The sequence below is a fragment of the Mus musculus genome, chromosome 11, assembly GCF_000001635.26.
Source record: "Mus musculus strain C57BL/6J chromosome 11, GRCm38.p6 C57BL/6J".
Classification (NCBI taxonomy): Eukaryota; Metazoa; Chordata; class Mammalia; order Rodentia; family Muridae; genus Mus; species Mus musculus.
Window position 1 is genome coordinate 30,004,715 of NC_000077.6, and position 25,529 is coordinate 30,030,243.

At 42.8% G+C, this 25,529-nt stretch overlaps 1 protein-coding gene across 8 annotated transcripts in view; it reads right to left on the bottom strand.

Annotated features, from left to right (window-relative positions):
- Positions 1-21,331, bottom strand: part of Eml6 (echinoderm microtubule associated protein like 6) — a 283,002-nt gene extending 261,671 nt beyond the window's left edge. For 7 of the 8 annotated variants that reach the window (XR_001779999.2, XM_017314517.2, XM_017314513.2 and 4 more), the window contains exons 1-2: positions 21,176-21,331; positions 19,666-20,386 (exon numbers count right to left, since the gene is read on the bottom strand). Coding sequence is in view for 7 of the 8 variants with exons in the window: in XM_017314513.2 (XP_017170002.1) it covers positions 19,666-19,862 (197 nt within the window). In the remaining variant the exon portion in view is untranslated. The remainder of the gene's footprint in view (positions 1-19,665; positions 20,387-21,175) is intronic. The other variant, NM_146016.2, reaches the window with a different exon arrangement.
- Between the last annotated feature and the right edge of the window lie 4,198 nt (positions 21,332-25,529).

The following is a 25,529-nucleotide window of genomic DNA, read 5'->3' on the forward strand; positions in this document are numbered from 1 at the left end:
ACTGAGTCATTGCTCTGGTTCAATATTTCTGGCTTCTGTAACACCATCAATATTGGATCCTCATGGGGACTTTTGGTTATCATGGTGTTGCCCTGTGTCATAAAAATCCTGCAGCTTTGGAACAGCAGGATCTCAACCACTCACAGGTTGTATAGAGGTGAGTTAATTCGGAGACCTGGATCTGGGCCTGGGTGGTAGCTGAAACAGATCATCCTGTCAGCTCTCCCTTATCTGCTTGGCTAGAGAAAGTTCTCTAGCATTGTGTCAGCTAGCCACCCAAAGCCACTATCAATGGGAGGCAGGGTCAGCTCTTCTGCTCTCATGCCCTTTAGACCCTCACTTGTACCTACACTTCCAGAGCCAGCTACAACTGTGCTGCCCAGTCAAGTAGGGCCTCCTCTCCCAAATACTGCAGCCTGTGAGGGGCTGGTCCTGCTATTAAACCATGAGAGCTGGCTCACCCATCCTTTTGCCATCAGGAAAAGTTCCACTGTGTTGCTCAGGTGAGGTGCAGAGTCCCTTCTCCTGAGTGCTATAGCAAATGAGGGGGAAGGGCTAGGTCTCCCCCTCTCATGACTCCCAGGCCCAGCTCTCCTGTCTATTGCAGGTGGTGAAGGGTATCACCCCTACACCTACCTCACACGGACAATGGCAGGGTCAATTCTGTGGTTGAACTTCACCTGCACTTTCTCCACCAGAGCCAGCTCTACTGTGCTGCCTAGATGGCGCCCAGGGCCCAAACTCCTGGTTGTTGCAGTTGGGGATGGGGAGTGCCAGTTGACCGACTCTCATGACCCCAGGGCCAGTCCTCCAACTGCTGCAGGTAGTGGTGGGAGAAGGGCATCATCCAGGCACCCATGCCTCGACACAGTGACCAGTGGCAGGGTCCAGCTCTCCTGTACTAAGGGGTTGCCTTAGCTGTGATGCCCCCCCTCCCCACCTCTCCACCACCAGGGCTAGCTTTGCTGTGCTGTCCAGGCAAAGTGCAGGGTCTGCTCTCTTGAGTGCTGCAGCTGGTGAGTTGCAGAAATATCTCTCCCAAGCTCATGACTCTCTCTGGGCATCTTTCCTGGCTGCCAGAGGTATGTGTGTGGAAGGGTGGCTGGGTACATCATCTCTAAGCCTGTTCCACCCCATGGCAGACTACTGTCAGGGTCAGATATCCCACATACATCCCTAGGTGGCTCACCCACACCCCTTTCACCAAGGCCAGCTCTACTGTGGTGTCTGAGCTGGGCACAGGGTGCTGTACTGGTGAGAGATGGGGCCAGCTTTCCAGAGTACCACATTCAGTGAAGGGTGGGGCCAGTTATGCACAGCCCCTGGACATCCACATGGACCCTGATGACTGCCCTGGCCAGAGACATCCCTGGGTTCTCCAGTAGGAATATGAGCCACAGACATTGACACCTACCCCTGTTGCTGTGTAACCATGAGCTCAGACATGATCGTCAGTGGCACCTAAGGCTGGGACTTCACCATGGCTGTAGGAATTTCTTTTAAAGTACTCATTTCTCAGTCTTACAGATCATCTTAATCAGGATCTTTATGAAGATGTAATAAGTGTGTGTGTGTGTGTGTGTGTGTGTGTGTGTGTGTGTGTGTGTGTATAAAAATTTAGCTAGGTTTTAAGCAGGGACTAAGACTGAAACGAAGGACAGCATCAGGAGGCTCCTATGATTACATGGACAAGAGCTAACAGTATTTGAATTAGGTTTCTGTTTGCATAAGCTGTAGGTCAGGGCAAGATGGTCTATACTGGGGCTTAGCTGGACAATGGGAGCAAGAGAGGATGGGGAGGCAAGCCCTCTCAGTGTTTCCCACTGGGAACTGCCACACTAAACACAAGGTTAGGTGAACTGTCTTCTCACTTTTCTCCTATAGATGACACAGTTTGTACAAAATAAGAAAATAAGTCCTGGAGAGATGGGTCAGCAGTTCTAAGCACTTGCTGTTCTTGCAGAGGACCCAAGCCCATTTCCCAGTACCCACATTGTAACTAGTAATTCCAGAGCAAAGGAACCCAGCCCTCTCTTCTGGCCTCCACAGGTCCCATACACATATGGCATACACTCACATAGACATACGTATACACATAAATAAAAACAGGAAAGATAATAATAAAACATTCTAGAATTTACAGGTCCTCCACAATATTTTATTATATTTGGGCTACAGATAGACTTAGAAAAAAGAAGGATGACTTAGGAAATCATTGTGAGCAGGCCAAGTTCTCAGAGACATAGGCCAGCAAGAGTGACTGTATTCTATCACGCAGCACAGCAGACCTGCAAGGCTTTTCACAGAGAAGCAATGTCTGTCACAGCTTCTCTTATTTTCCGGGAGAGGAACAAGTTGGCTGTGGATGGAAGCCATTAAGCCTAGATCCTGCTCATCTCTACTGCAGCATGCAACCCACCGGAGCATAAGCAGCATGAATAAAGAAAATGCAAAAAGAATTGCCCCTTGGACATTCTAACTGCTATAATGGAACCTTTAAAAGCCATATGCAAGTACAAGCCAGAGGGAAGAACTTCCCAGATTGGTGTAGCAAAAGCAAGTCTTCACTAACCTCCACCTGCTAATCCCCTGGCTGGTTTTCCAGGCTTTCTTTATCCTCCTCTGATGAAGCAATGGAGTATTTTCTTGATATCCCCCACTCTTGGTTTCTATGATATTCTATGCCCCTGATTTATGTCCTACCATCGTGAACCATCGTTCACGAGTATTTCTTTTCTTGCTGGTTTCTTAAAAGTTGGTCTTTCTTCAAGTCCTGTCTCTGGCCTCCTCTCTTTTCTTTCTAAGCTCTAGGTTATCTGATCCACTCCTATACACACGACTGCTTCCCCCTCATCTAGATATAAAATCACCCTACAGATGATCTCTACCTCAACCCAAAATCACACCTTGCATTTAATATAGTACCTTTTTCATCTTTTGTAAATCTGAATACTCATATTTGTTTTTTGTTCTTTAGGAAAATATAATTCTTTTTTCAAGTACAGACCAGATATGTTATAAAATGTTCCTTAATTCCTCTTTGTCTGTTTCCTCAAGGTTAACCTGAAGCCATGAGGTTTCAGCAGGAAAATCTGATAAGTGATATTGGGGACCCCTTGTATGGAAGAAATAATCTATGACAGGAGACAAAGGCAGCCAGGGAATGAGAGAAAACTAGGTGTCTTAATGCCAGTGAGGAAACAGACAATATGCGTGATAGTAGAGACGATCAGCCCTACTGAACACTGTAGAAGCTAAACAGCATCTGACTCAGCTCAACACCACAGAACACTGGAGCAATTTCACAGGAATCCCTGTGGCTGGTGGAACTAGAACCCTATTCAGTACATTAAAGAATACATGAGAGATGAGAAAATGAACACAACCAAAAACCTCAGTAAGAACTTTAGAAAGTCATAGAGTCAGCCCCCTCCTCTTTAACTGAGGCCCAGAACAGTCACAGGCTTGGTGATAGATGGAGCTAATTGCCTGTGCACCAATCCCCATGGACAATACTATTCTCTCTCTTTCTCTCTCTTTCTCTCTCTTTCTCTCTCTCTCTCTCTCTCTCTCTCTCTCTCTCTCTCTCTCTCTCTCTCTCTCTCTCAGTTTAATATCAGAGGAGTAAGTAAATTAGAGGAAGGGATCCTAAAGAAAATGTCAGAAAAAAAAAAGTCAAAAATCCTTAAATTAGCTTCCTAAAATGTAAACTGGCCTCCCTGGTTGCCAGCACTTATGGAATGAGCTGGAAAGTCCTCGGTGATCCCCAACCCCACTCTCTTTCAGCTTCATGTTCCACACCATACCCCTTACTCTCATCTGCACCACAGCAGGAGTGACCTACCTTCTCCAGGGTGCCTTATTCTTCTAAGTTCCCATCCTCTGCACAAGCTGTTTTTTTCCCTGCCTGTCAAACAGTCCTTCATCCTTCAAAGGTCACTCTCTTCAATCTCTTATAGCAGTGGTTCTCAGCCTTCCTAGTGCTACAACCATTAATATCATTCCTCATGCTGTGGTGACCCCTATCTACACAATTATTTTGTTACTACTTCATAACTATAATTTTTCTACTGTGTAAATTGTAATATAAATTTCTGTTTTCCGATGATCTCAGGTGACTGCAGGGAAAAGGTCACTCAACTCCCAAGGGGGTTGCCACCCACAGGTTGAGAACCACTGTCCTAAACAGAACTTCTGCCTTTGAGCTGCTGTTTCTATCCCTTTGGGTCAAACTCTTCTAGGCCAAAAACCCAATTTTAGTTTATTTAGAGCTGGCAGGTGCTACTTCAAAATCTACGCATGCATCTGGACTTCATTTCCCTTTTGTAAACATTTGATCATATTCTCAAAAAATTGCCTCAAAGACCATGTGTTTCCTAAGTCAGGAGGATACATACCAATATTTTCCTTATAACACAGTTAGAAAAAAAAAAAAAAAAAACAAAGTACAAGTCACTCATTGCATATTACTTTTTTCATTGTGACTAAATACCTAAGAGAAGAAAAGTTTGTTTTAGCTAATGGTTCAAGGGTAGAGGGTTCAGGGGTTCACATCTTGGCAAACAAGCAAGCAAAGAAAGGATAGTAGAACTCAGCTGGCCTTCTCCTTTCCCCTTTCACTCTGTCCATGCTCCCAGCTCATGTGATGATGCCTCCTGCTTTCTGAGCAAGTTTGTCCCACTCAGTAAACCCTCTCCTGGAACATGCTCACAGGCACACCATTGTGTGCTCCAATGGAGCCCTGGCTACTTCGTACATGTTGCTTAATTTAATCAAGTCTTAAAAATTAATCAGTGCTCATTGTAAGGCCCAAGCCTATATTTCAGTAGAAAATATTATATTCTTAGTATTTTCCTATATTTTCTATATCTCTATATTCTATCCACACCAACAGAGCAGTAGAAGGAAGAAGTCAAATGAAGTTTTGCCAGATTTTAAAGCACTATAGCAATTTATCATTAATATAATTGAAATTTCCTCCTCCTCCTCCTCCTCCTCCTCCTCCTCCTCCTCCTCCTCCTCCTCCTCCTCCTTCTTCTTCTTCAAGTCAGGGTTTCCCTATATGGCCCAGGCTGACCTCTAACTAATGATCCTCCTGCCTTTCATAAATACTGGAATTACACATGTGTACCTGTATACTATGCACCCAAAAATATATTGAGGATTCTAAATTCTTATCTATCCTAGCTGAGATTATTTTCAGAATTTTTCTCCTACCAAAGCATATATATATACCAATTTCAACAGAAAATTTCCCCTATATCATCCCTCAATAGCACCAATTAATAGAGGAAGAAATCAAGGGGCAAATAAAAATATATTAGACATTTACTGTGCCCCAGTGAAGCTGCTAGGCATGGGGACACACAAGGAACTCAAGACAGGTGGAGAAGAAGTCAATGAACTCAATATAATACAATGGTTCTGTAACGAAAGAATGTGCACTGTGGTCTCACGCCTGGAGAAAGGAAGGCTTAAAATAGTGTAGAGCTGTCAACTAAGGCTTAAGGAAAGATGACACTTGCTTTAAGACTGAAGGAAGGGAAAGACTGCATCGGCAGAGTACAAAGAGGCATGTCAAGCCACTGGAATGGCATGCTCAAGGATGAGTCTACAGTCCAGAGAGGCACAGTTCCTCTTCTGGGGACTGAAAACTCCATAACATACCACTCGTCTTTTGAATTTAAGTTCTGTTTATGTGTCTACCTCTACCTTTTCTTGTCCTTGGCTCACTATTTCTCCCCACTTAGCTCTTCTTTTCTATATGTCGAGAATGGCCCACCTTCTTCTCTCTCAGTCTGCTTTCTACAGTGGACTTCCTGTCCATTCTTCTTTAGTGCAGGCTTCCCTTCCTTAAAGGGAAGATCCTCTGAAACATAGTCTCACTTTCTAGAATACAGCTTGGTTGACTAAGTTGTTCTCAACCCATACTAGGTCAATTAGATCCTCTTTCCTGGGAATTTGGAGTTAAGGCTAAAAATAAAGAAAAGATTCAGTTGCTTTTGCAGAACCAATGGGGACAGACCAGGAGACAGCCATGTATAAAAGAAATTATTAACTTAAACTGTTAGTCTAGAGCCAGAACAATTAAAATATAAGGAAAGATGAGAATCCCTGTGGTGTACGGGAGATTTGCAAAAAAAGAAAAAAAAAGAAGAAAAGAAAAGCAAAAGCCTAGCTGCCTGGCCCCTGTGCAGTGCCTGAGAAGCAACCATACACCCTGTAATAAGATGAAAAAGATTTCCTTGTCTTGTTATAATCCCTTCCTTAATTGTTCTCACATTACTTTTAAGTTTTATAGTCTTACCTATAACTAACACAGAGCACCGACTGAGCATTATTACTGAGAATAATGTTTAATAACATTATTCAATAGTAATTAAGGCCCCCATCACAAAGAGAAAGCTGATATCTTAAAATAATTCCACATAAGGCTGGCACTATAATCAGAGTATTTCCCTAATATGTGAGAAGTCAAGGGCTCCATCTCCAAGCTACAAACAAAATGACTCAACCCTCAGTCAATTCAAGCTCCAGTCTACCACTGTATGCTGTTTGAGTGTGTGTGTGAGAGACAGAGACAGAGAGAGAGAGACAGAGAGAGAGGGAGAGAGAGAGAGAGAGAGGGAGAGAGAGAGAGAGAGAGAACACTCCTTTCATTTCTAGGAAGTATAAGACCTGTTGCCCTGTTGCTCCCTCCTCTGTGGTGAAGAGAAAGAGACAAAGTGGCAAAGAACCAAGGGCAAATCCTAAAATTCTTGAGTTTCCAGGTAAAGATCATCAGCCCACTTCCTTTAGAGGGAAGAAAGGAAAGAAAGAAAGAAAGAAAGAAAGAAAGAAAGAAAGAAAGAAAGAAAGAAAGAAAGAAAGAAAGAAAGAAAAAAAGGGAAGCTGGGTATGACAACACATGGTTGCCATCCCAGCACGTGGGAGACAACATCAGGAGGGTCAGGAATTTAGGGTCATCTTCAACTATATAGAGAGTTGGAGGTTAGTCTAGACTCGTCAGACCCTGTCTCAAAAAAACAAAAACCAACAAAACAACAACAACAACAACAACAAAACAACCAATGGGGAATAGGAAGATAAAAAGGCATTCTCTTTTATAACCGTCTCTCTTTGCATAAATGATATCACTTTACAATGACTCAATAGACTCACCTCCAGCAACAGAGCTGGAGTCTGCAAATTCACTTTTAAAAAAACAACCGTGGGAGTAAACAAATCTATTGTCTTGGCTGCAGCTTGCTCTAAACCAGTTTCTCCAAATGTAAATGGCTCCTTTCTACAAACACATAAGATCTTCAAATTCTTTAAATTATGAGGCCTTTCACCAATGTGAAACAGCAGCCACAGCCCCTGACTTTTATCACTTCCAGGTCAATCTATTTTTAAGTGTGTGTGTATGTGTGTGTGTGCACGTGCGAATGTGTATAGGGAGTATATGTGCATGGGTGTGCAGGTGCCAGTGAAGGCCAGAGTGTTGGGTTCCCCTCAGACCTAGAGTTACAAGTGGTTGCTAGCCACCTGATGTGGGTGCTGGGTAAAGAACTCTCATCCCTTAATTACTGAGCCATCTCTCCAGCTCTTAGGTTAAACTTTTTAATGGTTATTTCTGCGCAACACCACCACCTCTGCCCCACATTCAGTATCTTTTTTGGAAGGAATGTGCCCCTAGAAGAATTCAATGACTTTAGGAATTCAACGCAATTCCATACAAAAAATTTAATCTCAACATATAGAATGAGCAAAACTGTATGCCTACGTGAAGAAGCCCGAAACTAGATCCCTACCTCATACCTAAAATGAGACATCAAACTAACCTAAGAGTTAGACACTAAAATCATGAAACTATTAGAAGAAAACAACAAAAAATTTTTATGATCTTGGATTGGATGATGGTTTCTTGAATATAATATCAAAACACAAGAAAACAATAATAAATAAATAAACTGAATATCATCAAATCTTAACGCTTTCATACATCAAAGGGCACCATCAAAAGAGTGAAGACAACTCAGTGAAAAGGATAAATATTTATAAGTAACATATTAAAGGCCTACATTCTGAATATATAGAGAACTCTTACAACTCATTAAAAACAAGATAAATGTGACTGAGAAATGATTTGAATTCCTTTTCTCCAAAGAAGATATACAACAGGTAACAATCAGTATATAGCAACATGATTGATATTTTTAGGAAAATAATAATATCAAATAAGACACCATTTCATACCAAGTATAATGGCTAAAATCAAGAGTCTTAGCAAGCATGTGGAGGAATTAGGATTCTTATACACTGCTCTTTACATAACCAATACCACTTGCAAAATGAGTGGCAGCTCTGGAAAACAGAGGAGTTGGGTGTGGTGGGTATGTCTTTAATCCCAGCAGTCCTGGAGAGAGAGGACAGCTGGTCTACCTAGTAACACCCCATACAACCTAGCCATCTATCTACTCCTAGGCATTATTCTGGAGGCTAGAAAGCATGTGCACATAAAGACAATGAAGAGTCTTATATCATTGACAAGGGGGGAATCTTCTGACGTCTCTTTAACTTGTTTTAATCAATAACTACTTGGTACTTTTTGAAACCAACTGAACTAGGTAGAAATGTAACTGGAAAGGGGAACCATTAATATAAAATTATAGCAAGTATATATTTCATATATTCGTATATATGACTAAAATTCTGCTCCTTCTAATACTTCAGGTTGAAACCACTTGTGTTGAGTTCTGAGGCATACGGTGTATTCCTTCTAAGCTTACTTTTGATGTGTAGTCCATAGGTGAACAGCACCAGCATCAGCCAGGGTGAGACTCAGCATGCAGACCTCACAGACCTCCTGACACAATATTGATCTCACCCATGCATAATATTTGAAAGTTGTCTAATCTCAAAACTTTAATTATACTTAAAACCAATACACACACGAGAGACTCAAATACACTTACAAAGGAAGCCTGGCTGCTGAAGGTATGTAGTGCATGGACTGAAGAATAGCTTCTCAAATAGCACCACTTTCTTGGAAGCCAAGCCAGCCCCAGAGAAGTCATTCTTCCTGAAGCTTCCCTTTTATGTGTCGAAGTCACTTCCATTACAGGGACATTCAGATCCTAGCACAGCCCACTTACAGAAGCTACCATGAACAAGTTTTGCTTTGCCATAATGAAATTTGCCTTTGTAACTATTGGTGTTGGTGGGTTGATTTCACTTGCAGATGGCATAAGACTCAGCGCAACGTTTGCAAGGAGTTACCAGATTATAATCACTTTTTTTTTTCAAGAAAAATGTGCTTATATTTCTGAATTTAAAATGGACAATAACATCATATTAAGAAAATTTGTATTCATGACAATAATTGAATAACTGTCCTAGGAAATATAGGACATATGGTACTAAAACCCATGAGTCATTAGTGACCTGGCTGAGAACTAGGGTATCTTTGGTCTTTCTCTGGGTATCTAACACCAGAATTCTAGGTACCATAACAGGGTTCCAGATCTTAGTAGGGCCTGAGACCTTAGCATAACTGACTCCATGATGGAAGTTCCATTCAGGCTGTAAAACTCAGCACGTAGACAGCACCACCTGCCAGAACTAAAACAAAGGCCTAATCCAGCAAAGTCCATAGTTACAGTAAAGTCTCTAAATGGTTAAACTTGCCTTTTTGGCTTTTGTAGGTCAGCTTCTGGCTAACTGAAATATGTCAACTTAGAACATGGTTGTTATGCTTACAAGCTCACCCTAAGAAAGGCTCTGAGCTACACTAGGATCCAGAACACCCAGTGTCATCACCAGCCAGCTAACAAAGACTTTCTGTTGGCTTAAACATATATCTAAGCAGTCTTCTCTGGTGAATACCCCCACAGCATTTCTGGAGACCCCAGTGAGATTCCAGAGAACAGACTTCAAGACACAGGGGGTCTCAGAGACCCCTGGAGTAAGGAAGAATCTAGTGGTCAGGGAACTCCTAGGGGTGGGCAGCCTGAGATATTTTGGGCCCCCATGACTCCCTTTGATCGATCACTGATTAACACTTCACAGGGACTGACATCTGTAAGTCGCCTAGTCTGTTACCTCTGGACATAAGTTTAGTTAAGGTGCTTTCTGTTTGCATGTCACCTCTGGACATAAGTTTAGTTAAGGTGCCTTTTGTTTGCATGCATAGGAAAGGTTAGATATGAGGGGCGGTGGTGGCGCACGACTTTAATCCCAGCACTTGGGAGGCAGAGGCAGGCAAATTTCTGAGTTCAAGGTCAGCCTGGTCTACAGAGTGAGTTCCAGGACAGCCAGGGCTATACAGAGAAACAAACAAACAAACAAACAAAACCAAACAAAAGAAAAGGTTAGATATGGCTTCTGATCCAGTGTACAGGATCCATGTGAGATGGTACTGGATCCTTTTGTCTATTCTGGTATACGAATGCATGGTGGCCACCACACCTGATGTTTGTTTGTTTGTTTGTTTGTTTTCTCTCCTCCCCCCCCCCCCCCCGTGTGTGTGTGTTTCTATGTGTGTCAGTTCTGTTTCCCTGTACCAACTAGTGGCTTTTTCTGGTATGAGAAACCCCTAAGACTTGTGTCTCATCCTTCTAGAAACCAAATCTTTTTGACTCTTCCAAGTCACACAGAATATCGCCCCTCCAAATAACTCTCTATTTGTCTTACTCCAAGAAGAGGAGCCCTTGCTTGTTTTATTGCTTGACTCCTGCTCACAGTCAAGGTCAGTGGTCTTGTGGGAAAGTGGGGAACTCCAAGAAGAGGAGCCCTTGCTTGTTTTATTGCTTGACTCCTGCTCACAGTCAAGGTCAGTGGTCTTGTGGGAAAGTGGGGAGGGGCCCAAGGCTTTCATCTAGGGCATCCCTTGCCATCTAAGCTCAAAGGGAGGGGGAAATTGTTTCCCCAGATAAGTATTGATATCAGAGAATGAAGCCTGGACTGAACAGATTTATTTATTTATTTATTTATTTATTTATTTATTTATTTATTTATTTACCTTCTGTCCAACACTGACCAAGGAGACTTTACACAAAGTCACTAGGTACTTTTTGTTAAGATTAAAGACAGCTGATAAAAAGATTTCTTTTGTTACTCAGCTGACCCCATATATTTTAAAAAAAAATTCTAAAGGTTAAAAAGAATATAAGTATAATTGGTCTCAGGTTTTGGCAGTAGCTTAAGGGGTATTTAACAACAGAGAAATTATTTGGAAATGACTTTTTTTAGGGCTGTACTGCTGTGAAGAGATACTATGACCAAGGCAACTCTTATAAAGGAAAACATTTAATTAGGGCTGGCTTATAGTTTCAGAGACACAGTCCATTATCATCATGGTGAGAAGCATGGTAGTGTCCAGGCAGACAAGGTGCTGATGAAGGAGTTCTATCTTTATCCAAAAGCAGCAGAAGGAGACTGTGTACCACACTGGGTGGAGACTGAACATAGGAAACCTCAAAGCCAGGCCTACAGTGACACACTTCCTCCAACAAGGCCACACCTCCAAATAGTGCCATTCTCTATGGGTTAAACATTCAAACACATGAGTCTACAGAGACCATACCTATTCAAACCACCACAGGACAAGACCTTTTGCATAATCTGAAGGACACTGTCACATTCTCTGATTATGAAACACAGCTAGACTTACAAATATGCAGAAAAATTTAGGTGTCTCACCCTCTGTCAGAGGAAATCAACCCCCCAGGACTGGCCCAACACCAAGCTCCTATAATTATTCAACTAACCAGTTCAGCTACCTCTTCCCAGATTAAACAATACTCAATGACCATGGAAACAAAAGGAAAAAAATTCCATCCTACTGCCTAGCTTGAAAAGACAGGCATCCTGGTGCCCTGCCAGTCACCGTGAAATGCACCTCTCCTGTCTTTGAACAAACCTAAGACCTCTGCTTCCCATGAGTCTGATTCCTCCAAAGAAACAGGTGCACACCATCTCAAATATGAGAATTCACTGAGGTTTCTAAATCCATTCAACCTTCTCAGTTTTTGTCTGGTGACATAGTTCCACTTCCCCTACCAGTAAATTCTCATTTCTGAGAATGGTAGGCATTTCATCTTCTCCCAATCCAGTTCCTGTCCTGCAGCATGTGCCCATGACACCCCACATGATGATTGTGATAGCTAGTCAAGTAGCAGAGCACAGAGTTCTCCATAGTAATGAGGTATCTAGATGGACCCTGAGGGTTTAGCCAATAAACTTCCCTTCCCAGACATTCCTTCCTGTAAAAGGTATTTCAATCTCTGGTCCACCATGAATAAGTTGTATATACCCATTTTCAATGATAAACAATGAATAATCAGTTTGGACAAGTAAGGACTGTCTCTTTCATCAAGAATAACCATGGGGGGGAAGTCTTCATCATATAGAGCCAGGCAACCTATAAGTCTCCTGCAGAAGGCCCCTCTGCCCTCCAGACATGGATACTCACCCTTGATCTAAACCAGAGATCCCCACTTCCCCTAGTCCCTAGGTCTGGCCAGCGCAGACCCCTCATTCTTGACCTGACTCCACATGGCTGCAACTGGATACCCATGAGTTTGGTAACCCCTGCCTTGCTATATCCACTCCAGTAGTGACTAGCTTGGAAGGTCTAAAAGCCTGGAAGCAGTCATGAGACAAAGAGTTTCACAGAAACTTAGCCTCTGGAACCTTGGCATTCCCATAGCTCGAATGTCCCAGATTTGTCCCTGCAATATTATGGAGGGTCTTGCATGCTTTCTTACAGTATTTTACTGGATAAGAGTTGGAAATCCTAGGGCAAGCTTAGCAAAGTATACTTAGAATCTTCATTACAGCCAGGTATAGCAGACTACATTGCATATTAGAAGAAAGTTGGTGAATTCTTCTGACAAATGGAAATTCCCTACAGATACTTAAGAACAGCCAAGTTACTCTCATATGCAAGTATTTACCAAGGCCTAGGAAATAGGTGGGTTGTGGTATTGCATTATTCATGAAAAGGTCTGCTAGAGCAGAACCCCCTGGTGCAAGCTTTCACAAGGCTCAAAGGAATAGCATAAAATGTGACTAGGGTGTGAAATCCTTACCTGGCCCCTGTCATTAGCTGACTCTAGGCAGGGCTGCTTTTATTCTTAACTGTAAACATTGACTGGTTCCTGTCAGCCCTTTGAAGGCATTCCTCTGTTTTGTGTCAGATACTTCAATGTACCTTGCCTGCTGTGACACCCTACTTCTTTGTTTTCTGTATTATATAAAACTGATGCTAATTTTGACAAAATTACATCCAGATACACCACTCCCTTGTGTTCGTATTTGTTTGTCATTTGTGCCAACTCCTTGCTCACCTGTAACCACCAGAACCCGATTTTTCTGCAGATGGAAGACCCAATTGAGGTTTGTCTGTCTGCAGCACTGCCTCCTCAGCCTGTGATGTTTCTCACCCATGCTTGGGCTCCTGTCGTAGGCTGTGTCCTGTCACTCCTGCACCCCAAATGGTGGAGAGGATGGAATGCAGCCTATTACCCTCCTGTTTTGTCTATCCTAACAGCATTCACATACCCCAGTGGAATCACCTGAGTAAGAGCTGTGGTGGCTATTGCTAGTTTAATAGAAAAAAATAGACAAGTTAGCCTTGGGTCAAGATCTTATACTCACAGCACCCCTCAACATAGCTCAGGCCCTCCACTGAGAAGCACTAGAACAAAATGGCTATCTAATGACTGTGTGATGCAATACCAGGCCCTACTCTTGATCTACTCTCAAGTCCAGTGTGAGAAGCCTACCACTATCAATCATGCAATCTAATGTCTTATCTGATGAACCAGGTACATGGGAGCTGCAGTAGTTACTTTAACCAAAACAATTTGGGCTCAAGCCGAGAACCTCAGCCTAGAGAACAGAATTCATTGATCTGATTCAAGCTCTCAGATGGAGGAAAGGAAAGTCCACCAACATATGCACGGACTATCAATAGGTATAGTTTTACAGCTGAGCGTGTCTACAGTATGATCACCACAGAGAAAGGTACATTAAAAACCGTTGGCCCTCCTAGAGGCTGTTCAGTTTCCCCTACAACTTGCTGTCCTCCACTGCCTGGCTGCTGACTTGGCTGCCTGACAAACAACCCTAAGACCAGTAGAGCCTATTGATGTTCTGATGACATATCATGATCTGGTGCTGCCTGAGACTCCGTGGTAAAGACAAAATGGACAGCTCAAACCCATAGGTTGGTGGAGGACACCAGAAGAAAAGACCATTCTCTCAGAAACAACTGGCAGGACTCTGTAACTAACCTTCACCAGGCAACTCATCTATGGTCCATTAAAAAAAAAAAAAAGTTGCTTAGACCAAGGTATATTATACCTAGACTTGACAGTCTAGCAAGGAATGAAGGAATGTCTCAGTCAGGTTTGTGTTCAAGTGAACTCAAAACAGGGCCCTTTCCCAGGAAGGGATCCAAATGAAAGACCAACATGCCGACAAACTGGGAAAACTGACTTCACCAAGATCTAGCCTGCTGGGAGAGGATAAAAATACTTGCTAGTTTTTTTTTTTTTTTAAAGTAAAAGTGAAGATGGAATATGGGTTGCTGGTCTCTAGTCACACTGGTTAATTCCTTCCCTGTGTCTGTCTTCCTCAGTTTTCAGTGCTCTTCTGAGGTGGTGGGGTTGGATCATAAACCTGTATTTATACCAAATGTAAGTCTTAGGAGGAGATAGAGAAGCAGAGAATGGAAGAGCCCATGGACCAATGAAATCTTCATTTCAATGGATTCATAGTTTGGGAGACAGTCCATTTGACAGCAGTGTTTACAGCTTCATCCCTTACCCAGGATTTAATTTTTTATAGACAACTCTGTTTCCCTTACTCAAAATATAAAGTTACATGTCCAGGACTTCATGGGAACCCATGAGAACCAGACAGTCTAAGCTTAGCCATGGCCATTAAGCTGATTGCTTCAAACTCAACAACTTCAGTTATAGTTCAGCATTAGATTACTTTAGCCTGACATAGTTTCAACTTCTAAACTTTTTATATTAAGAACTTCAGCAGATGATCATTTCCAATCATTGGTTCAGGGCTGGTGGTGATGCTAAAGTGAACTTGAATGTTATTCTCTATCTAGACTGAGATCCAACAATCTGTTTCAAGGGTTCTTAAAAATAAGCCCAGGATTTATAGGCCAACTGATGATAAGTGGGGCTGCAAAGAGAACAAGTTTCCTGAACTCCTGTTAACAACCAGCACAATGGGAGGAACCACAGTGACTAAGAACAGGAGCCTGAAGAACACTGAAGTAATAGCTGTGGGCTTTGGAATCAGACCAATCTGGACTCCAATTTCTATTCTAGAGCCAGTCTGTTGCTAAGCACATGCAAAATCCTTAGTGCCTCTATCTGCCTTGCCAGTAAGTGGGGGTCAGTCAAACCTGCCTCCCCAAAAGGTAGACTGAAAGAATGGATAAGATAAATCTGGGTACATATTTAACTCTGGGTCAGTAACTATCAGGAAATGTTAACTCTGCCTATATTAAGGTTCATTTTCAACATCAATGATCTATATCCTCTATAGGTGGAGATATCTGGAATGAGAAAATGGCATCAGATATCCCTAAAAAATCTGAGGAGTACATGATATCCATTGTCTGAGTGTAGTGGAAGGTGTCATGGCAGAGGTGACACTAAAGCAGATGGGGCTGCCCTGAGTATGAATAAGACACAGTCCCTATGATGAGCACATACACTTTGCAATGTACTATGATTGACTTCTATGTAACCTCAACAATACTACAAATACTATAAACCCCATCTTATAAGTCATAACTGTTTTACTGATGACACCGATGCCCAAGTTGTTGCTGATGTAGGCTTCACAGAAGGGGAAGATAAACCATTCCAGTATGAAGCAGAGGACAGGGTACTTGCATTAGATAGCAAGCAGGAAGCAAACAAGTTTTGGTTTTTATTAGAAAATATGGGTAGAATGGTAAGCTAGGGTAAAAGAGAATGGAAAGATATGGAGACTAGACATTTGTGTGTGTACAATGAGGAACTGTTTTGGTGTGTATGTGTTTAATTGATCATAATGATATTGATTGGTTACCTACTAAGGATGACTCTCCCCACCCCCCAAACAAAACATTTTACAAACATTGTTTCTCTAATGTTCCCAACAATGCTGCGACTTAGGCATTGGCAGCTTCATTTCACAAATAAGGGCCAAAGCAGTCACATCCTCAGTGGATGCCTCTATTGGGGCTCTTCCCACTTCTGATGTCAGAGACAGGACCCTTTCCCCTACAAAAACACTGCAGCTAACCCTCCCCTGTAACAGGAAGGGAAGCCAAATAAAGAAGAATAAATAACGAATAAAATGGAGAGATGGAATTATCTAGAAGTAATATAGGGACCTGGAATATGGAGACAATCTTCACTGTGGACACGAAAAGGACAGTGACAGAGGATAAATGTACAAGTGACCCTCCAATCTCACATCCTTCTGATGACCAGGAGAGCAAAGCAGTAATTATCCTGGTCAGCATCCCTTGCCACCTCACCTTCAAACCCAATCTGAGTCTTGTCACACTAATAGCAAACACTAGTTTAGGTATTTACCTGTCTCATCACAATGCTATCAAGACAAAAAGATGGCATTATTCTCCCATCTATTATCTACATCAAAAGCCAATCACTCAAGAGAATAAAACTAAGCCTCTTTATCCAATAAATCATATTATCCCTCACATACCAATATTTCTTTAAAAGTCTGCCTTAAATACATGTCCTGTCAAAGCAAAGGATGCATGCTGAGCCCTAATGAGCTCTGCCAAATCCTACATCATTATTAAGTTTCATTGTGACTAAGAGAGCATACACAGTTTTATAAAATGGATTATGTTATCAATATGTGTTAGGCTGCTTTGTAGCTAATATTCTAGGTAAAGCTGCATAAAACAATACAGTATTAATTTATATGCAGATATTTCCTTCAAAAATCCATGGTCCAAGTAGACAGTTATGACAGTATGTGATTTGCTGAAATTAAGAGTTTTAATATTCATGTAGTGATTTTAAAAGACACAATATTATTACATTAAAACCTTGGATTCTACAGTCAACCCTATTCAATGGCAAACTTCAGTGTTAAAAGTGGGAAAAACAGTGGTATGTTAAAAGTATACAGAGATGAACTGAATACATAAAGATAAAAGATTGAGCGTTGTGGTTTTATGCACTGCCTTCCAGGGCAGTGGGAGATGCTTACATTGTGTAAGATAATACAAAATGACAGCATACACATTCCAATTTACAGCCCCTAATTGCAAAAAGATCTGTGTTTTGTGGTTTTTAGTCCACCGGACTTCATTTCTTTCCAAATGCAAACATATATGTCAGTGTTAGAACTCTCTGTTCACTTTGCACATACTCAAACCCAGGCAAAGCCTGGAGACTTTAAAGTCCTTTTCTCTGAAGTCACACTTGCTACTATACCAGTGTTCAGCCTCAAGAGATAAACACCACCCCAAGAAATGGAGCAGAAAAGAAACTACCCCTTTCATCTGCCAGTCAGTGACGTCTACCTGGACAGCAACTGTAACTTCTTCATTCACCTTTTCACCAAACCTCAATGGTTCTTTAATCACCCAAGCCAGAGGTCTTCACAGTCCTACTAGCCCAGTTGCTTATCATAACAATGTCTTACTGAAAACCCACCCTTTTCCCACCTCCAGTTTCAACAGTGCATTTAGGGTTTTTTTTTTTCCCCCTTTAGAGAAAAACTGTGTACTAAGAATCCACATCCCATCACCTCCAAATGGTTCAGTGAACTGTCATGTTACTATCATATAACCCCAGGGAATCTCCTGTTTAATTGCTACTGTTCCCCTTCCCCCAAAGGATTATGTCTTATTTGGATGTTGTAATGGAAAGCACTGCATGAAGACAGACAGAACAAACACACAATGGGTTTAAATTTTTAAACATCCAACCTTTTCATGAGTCACTGTTAACCATTTGCACCTGTGCCTTTAATAATCAGCCACACAATTAGCAAGGCAAAATCTGCAGGATCCGTGGGAAGAAACTGAATAAAGATGCCCCAATCACAACCATTCCCAAATCAGAGAAGAAAGGAAAGGGGGCTTTGTCTGTGACAAAAAGAAACTTTTACATGTCAGTTTTACCAAATCTAGAGAGCATTAGAGCTGCCGGTACTCAAAATCTTCATCTTCTGTCAAAGCACCAAAGCTGGGTGTGGTGGTTCACAACTATAAGCTCAGCACTCTGAGGGAGAAGGATTTCCATGAGTTTGTGGCCAGCCTGGGCTCCATATCGCATTGCAGGCCAACCTAGGCTACAAATGTAACATCCTATCTCAAAAAAACAAGGGGTGGGGGGAGTCAAGATCTCGAGAGTGTGTGTGAGTGTGTGTGTGTGTGCACTCCTGTATTTCCAAGAATTAAAATTTACCTTCTGTAACCATTTTCAACACAATAAGAAAAATCACCCTAATTGAGGAAGCTAATCTCACTGGGGACAGTGAGAAGGCAGGACCATTGACATTACAATACTTCACCACTTATCCCATGTAAAAAGCAAATTTAGAGCAACAGGAAGAATACTCTGGGGATGTGTGTGTGTGTGTGTGTGTGTGTGTGTGTGCGCTGCTCTGCATCAATGGAACACACACATTTGGAAGGTACAAGAAATAAGATCTCTGTTCCTTGCATCTATCCTTAGCAATCATTGTCTCTGTGAGTGAATGTGTCCATACCCTGGAAAGTATCCTCAATTGCCATAGGCAGAAAGGGATTCCCTATGAACTGCATCTGGACCACACCTTAATTGGCCATAGGGAGATGCTGACAAAGGCTGGGAAGAAACATGCCTAGTCTAGACAAGAGGATAGCACAAAGAATCAAATATGCCCCCCCCTTTAATTAAACAAGAAGGACCCTAAAATGACTATTGTGTGCAATGGAGTTCTCCTAGACCATCCACTATAACATACTGCTCATTCTATGAGCTAGATGGTAAGATTTTGTGGTCCAGCTGCTGCTACCAGCCTTTTAAAACCCTTAAAATGTTGTGGAAATCATCCTTGTAGTATGTAAATATGCTTTCGGGGCTAAAACACTGCTGAAATATCAAAAAATACTTCCCACCCACTACAAAAAAATGCCTTAGGTCCAACGCATATGGGATGAAGATTCAAAACTGCCTGTATCAAAATTTCTTTTCTCTCTCTCTCTCTCTCTCTCTCTCTCTTTCTTTCTTTCTTTCTTTCTTTCTTTCTTTCAAATCCACTTGCTTGTTGAAGAACCTACTGAGGAGCCCTCCAAAAATGCCACCCACAGTTCATCTATTGCTCCTACTATTTACCTTGCTAGAGAAGAGTGGGGAGTGTTTGGTAGTTACCCAGTCCTTCCACTTGTAGCAGGAAAGAACAAAAAATGCAGCACAACACTTAACTCAGAAGAGATTTAAAAGCCTTTGAAAGGACAGACCTCTCCCTCCCACCTACACCTCGCTCCCTATTCCCGCTCTGGCCCTAGCATCTGCAGCCCTTCTCTAAGCGGCTCCCAGGAAAATCCTTTATTCCCTAAGGTTCTTGGACATGACCCCGGTTATTCCCACCCTTCCATATCCAATCCCTTCCCACCACCCCAGAGGTCCTTACCTGATAATGTCGTCGTTGTGTCCCAGGAAGAATTTTTGGCTGTGCTCTCGGGTGTTGTACACCACCCCTACCCCAGCTACAAAGTAGACCACCTCCTTGCCGGCGGTGTAGTACAGGTTGTTGCGGCACTGGTGACCCCGGTACCCGTACACCCACTCCAGCCGGAGCTGGCATCTGGGAGCTGTCCGATCCGCCATGATAAGCCGACACCGCGCGACCCCCGGGTGCCCCGAGCGCCGACTCTGTCCTCTTCAAGGCTCGAGCTGCGACGGACCTGCAAGGGCTCAGGGTACAGCACCGGGCGCCAATTTCCGCGGCGACGCACAGACACAGCCCAGCACGCTGGCCGCCACCATCATCTGCTGCTGCGGGAGAGGAGCCGCCGACGCCGGTGCACAGCAGCAAGACCCCGCTGGGCTCCCCGACTCCTTCTCCCGGGGTCAAGCGGGCCTCGAGGGTACCAGTACCCGCACACACGCCTCACTGCACCTGCGGGCTTTGGGCGGCGGGAGAGGTTCTCCCCGGGGTCACCCGGCCTTTAAAATCAGAGATCTGCATATCCAGACACGGATTACCAGTTCTCCAAGTTTGAGGAGCGCGGGGGGCTTCGCAGCAGGCGGTGGGATTTATTCTGTGACAGGTCTGATCTGACAGGCAGACGGTTACTCCGGTTTACTGCTTTGCCATCACCGTCCTTGGATCCGAAACTGACAGTCTATATCTAGGATGCGAGAACGAGGAAGAGAAAGAATTTTTGCATGTCACCCAGCACAAGAAAATAATTACCAAACTAAAACCAAGTTGTGGGATTTTTGTTTGTTTATTTTTGGTTTTTTTTTTTTTTGATTGTCCACATTTCTCCTTCCATATCCACCTTAATTATAGGAAATACTCCCTAAACACTTCTGGCCGGTAGTTGCTGCTCCAATTTGCAGTAACACTTGCTGTTTCCTCTATAAAGCCAGGGTGAATATGCAATGGTCATTCTTTTAGATGTTCCAATTAGCTGTCATATATGTGTTTAAAATCCAAACCCTCTATGCGCCTTCTCTTCACAGAGAAAATCATAAAAACAAATAAATACTTAACAGCTCTCCCCTAATTAAAGACTCCAATTGCAAGTGTCATAATTTTTTTTTCTCTGAATCGGAGGAAATCCGGCTACCTACAAATGCTCCCGATCGAAAAATAATAATAAAAATAATAAAATAACAGCAACAATAATAAAGTGTCAAAAAAAATCATGCTCCTCTCCCCACGGAGATTTGAGCTAGCTATGAGACCCAAGGGCTCTAGGATCTTGCCTTTAGGTTGGCAGGAGGGGGGGCGGGGTCTCCCGTGGAGCCCGGGTGTCAGCGACACCCCATGCTCAACCTGGCGCCCACTTTTGCAGATCTGAGGGTTGGTAGCCCCAGGTACACCTGGCTCAGGCTCTACGGTCCTAGCGAGTTCCTGCACTCCCACCCGGACCAGCCTCGCACGTAGCATCCCTGCTTTCTCCGCCTCTAACCTCTGCTGCCGGCCTTGCGTCCAGGATCTCGCACCAGCCAGCGAAATCCTCTGCCTGCCCTCCCTCCCTCCCCGCGCTCCCGGGTTAGGTTTCGTCACCGGGGATCTGGGGACCAGCTCTTCCTCCTTCCCTGGCTCCAGGGGCGGGGCCAGCGCAGGGAAGAGTTACGCGGCGAAATTGCGCCGGTTCGGAAACGCAGACGCCTCCTAGGGCCGAAACCTCACCTCCCTTTGCCCGCCTGTTCCCTATGCATCTTGGAAATCGTAGTCCTCTGTAAACCAGCTGCTGAGGCGAGCGCCTCTAGTGTACTACAAGTCCCAGGATTCCATGCATCCGCAGGGCCTTAGTACCGGTGCCAGGGAAGTCTGCGTTTCTCCTATCGGACCCAGCAACTCACCCAGAATGGCGTTGGTGTTCCATGGTGACCCAGGCCAGCGGCATGCGCGTCTGTGCTGAAAGCAGAAAAGATGACGTGGAAAAAAATTCAGGGGCTTTCCTCAGGACTTTCACTTGCGCCAGTCCCAGAGGATTGCTGTAGCCCATCTCTTTCCTTGTTGCAGCACTTGACTAACGCTGTTTCCTACTTCAGTTTCCCCTATTATTCCAAAGGATTCTGATTTATCCAAGTGCAGTGTTACAAAGTTTAAGAAAAATACAGTGGCGTGTGGTCACTCTGTCATGTGTAGGGAAATAAGCGCCTTCCTGTGACCTGCCTTGTGCCCATGCAATAAATTTGGCCGTAAAAAACAGAAGCCAGTGGCTATTCTAAAACTACCTGGAATAAACTAATTTATTCGTTCTGATTTTCAGATTATGGCCGCAGCCAACTTTTGAGAACAGATTTTATAATCCACTTGACTAAGAAGCTACGAAAGGTTGATACTTTTGACTCTTCTGTGTTCAAGATGTTTCTTTATCTACGTGGAGTTTTAATAGGATGCTGTCCTGGTAGGAAAGGCAATGCTATAGATAAGCACCTAAGTGTAGTGAGCTGTTGCCTACAATGTTGAAGAGAAATTGAATACACTTCATATTTTCTGAGAAAACAGAGTCAACAAATTCGAGGAGGTCTCTCTCTCGCTCTCTCTTTAAGACAGTAAGGACACTACTAAACATTAAAACATGGCTTAGAGGGGCTTGAAATGTCTTGGTCTGCTTTCTATTCCTTTAATCATTTATGCAGAATTTTGTTTGTTTGTTTGTTTGGTTGGTTGGTTGTTTGGTTGATGATTCTAGAGGCAAGGAAAACCAAGAACATTGCGCTCATCATCTGATGATGGGCTTAACTACATCCTATGCTGGTAGAGGGCATCACATAGCATGATAGAACGAGAATGCTAACTCCTGTGTCTTTTTAAAGCCATTAGTGTCATGGTCGACCCAACCTCATTGACTTATTGATTTATCTAATGCTGACTAACTCACAGAAGCCTTATCTCCAAATACCATTAACATGTAAATCAGAAAATTGAATTTTAAATATATGGACTTTGTGGAATATGGTCAAACCATAGCAGAAACAAAGTTGAGAGCAAAAATCGAGATGGTGAATTTCGTAGAGAAATAAATTATATATAAGAAGACAAAAACATCTTCCAGAAATAATAAGGAAAAGCTTCATGGAAGAAATATGAAATATAGGCACAATTGAGATAAATTGAAAAAGATAAAAGAGCACTCTGCCTTTTTTTATTAAATAAAAGGGTGTACAAAAATACAGACAGATTTATTTAAAGAGTAAATTTTAAATGGAACTGAACAGAGATGTTTGTACTACTTAAAATAATGAAGAATCTTTAATTCACTTGAAGAGAAAAATAACAATAAACGTAATAGTAATTGGCTGGGTATATTGATGCATACTTTTAATCCCAACACTCTGTAGACAGAAGCAGACAGATCTCCATGAGTTCAAAGCCAGCTTGCTTTACATAGAGAATTCCAGGACAGCCAGGGGCTACATAGAGAGATCCTGACACCACCCCCCCCTCAAAAAAAGTAGTGATCAAAACATGTGGTATCTAATAGTCTGAGGCAGAGCCTGGAGTACTTCTTAAGAGACAGTGGCAATGGCCCAGAAAAAAATAGACATACTCTGTTGAAAAACTAGCAGTGGTAAAAGCCAGGCTGGCTTGGAACCCACACTCTTCTGCCTTCCAAGAACTGAAACTAAAGGAATGTACCACCAGGCCCCGCTGGTCACAGTCATTTGTCACTACAATAGAGACCCTAAGACAAAAATTGGTATCAGAATATGCTCTGACAGACCTGAGTATGTATTTATGGTAGGATCATGAAGGGACTTCGAAACTTTGAGCTAGAAACACCACTGAATGAATGTTCACAGCTTAATGAGCAGATATGTGAACTTAGACGATAATGCTGAGAGCAGTGCAGATGATAGAGGTTTGGCTTATGAAGTTCCTCCTTCCAAGACTCTGTCCATTCCATCAGTGTAATATTTTGAATTAAAAACCATTAAAGAAACTTTGCTTTTCTAGGGCAATCAGTGCTTGTCATCAGGAGCTGAAAACACAGGGAAATGTTTCCTCAGGTTCAGCATACAGAAGTTGTGGTCCAGAGGGGCCTAGGCTATACTTGTGCTGGCAGTCAAACAGTAATTTGTAAAATTCTCCCAAGTAACAGTAGTTTTGAAGGCCTGAAGTGGTCATGGAGAGCAATTGAGGTTTGGTGCTAGAAGAGGCTATGATGAATGAAGAGGCTATTGGTGAATGTTAAAGTAGAAGCAGCCTCAGTTAAAGTAGAAAGCCTAGGACTTAAAGGGTCATATATGTGGCAGGGTCAGAGAGCACAGGAAAGGCTATTGGTGAAGGTTAAGCACAGGTTCAGTAGAATCCTACTGTAGTAAATGAGTTTTCTGGAGGTGGCTACTCCCCTTTTTACTCCTAAATATCTACTGGGGGTTTCTATCCCACTTTTGTCCACATAATTTTCAAGTAAACAAGACAGAAACACTGCAATTTAATAATATACTGTAGGCACTACATTGGGCAGGTTCTGAGCTATCTAATCTCTTCACCTGTTAAAACACACATAAATGCCAATTACTTGCCAATCTGATGCATCCTGGGGCATGCCTGGTGTTGCAGGCCGTCCAGCGGCTCATGAGGAACGGGTACGGCTGAGATGGCAGACTCGAGCTGAAAGAAAAGGAACTAGATGGATGGGAGAAAGAATGGAGCTAAGACAATTGGGTTCTGATCAAAGCTCAATTTTACTATTCAGTGCACCGGGTTATGAAGAAGGGGGAAGGGGCCCATTCCCACCAAATCATCCTGGAGTCCAGTTTCAGGTGACCACGTGCTTGGCTCTGGAACAGCTAGGCAGCAGGCAGCAGCAGTGGGAGTGGCAGAACGATAGGGTGGCAGGCTCCATCCCGATGCTCTCTTCTTGCTAACAGTGAAGTCTGAGCAACCAGGTTTCAGGCTGAGGGTGGGGAGGTTACAGTCTGGTCCATCAGCCTGTCTTCAGGGTGAACCTTTCTTAGCCATGTGCTCTTGGTCCATCCTACCTAATAGCAACTCTCTCCTTTCCCCTGTGGTCTCTCCTGAAACCCTTCCCTTGATTCTTAGTCCTGCCTTCCCATCCTTCCTGCCGAGTCATAGGGTTTAGCCTTTTATTAACCAATCAGGGATTATTGGGGAACATTCTTTACAATGCATTGATTAATACAGTGCCCCAATATCAGGTTACAGTCTGGTCAAGGGCACTGAACTCAGCATCTGATTATACAGCACACAAGACAAGCCCCAGGATCTCCCCCCAGCCCCCCCCCCCCATCTTTAGATCAATAAAAAGCCCTTTTCTTACAATAATAACCTATATACAATAAGAAAAATATAAAACAATTCACAATGTCCAGTCATTTCTATTTGGCAACATAGGAGAGAGTATTCTATTATCTATTCTATCTTAGTGAGTTTAGAGTTCTATACCTAATTCGTTTTCTATCATAATTTGTGCTTCCATACTAAAAACATCTTATGTCCTAGACAACTTAAGCTTTTACTGTGAGACTAATACTATTTAGTCTTTAACCCCATCAGAGACTTGAGAAGGGATAAATTTTACCTGAGTATGTAGGAAGTTGAGGCAAACAGCTTCCAAAATTATAGAAATGATAGACAGCCAATGGTGTTACTCAAAAATTAATCAACAGTTACTCAAAAATTTATCTGAGATGTAGGAGCATTAATCTTCAGCCTTCTGCTCCAGAATATCTTGACAGACTTTTCTGTGAAGTAGTAAATATAAAGGGCTAGTCTTACCTTGTCCTTGCATTGCTCAGCAGTCAACTTCCCTGTGACCAGGTTTGTCCATTTGGACAGTATTC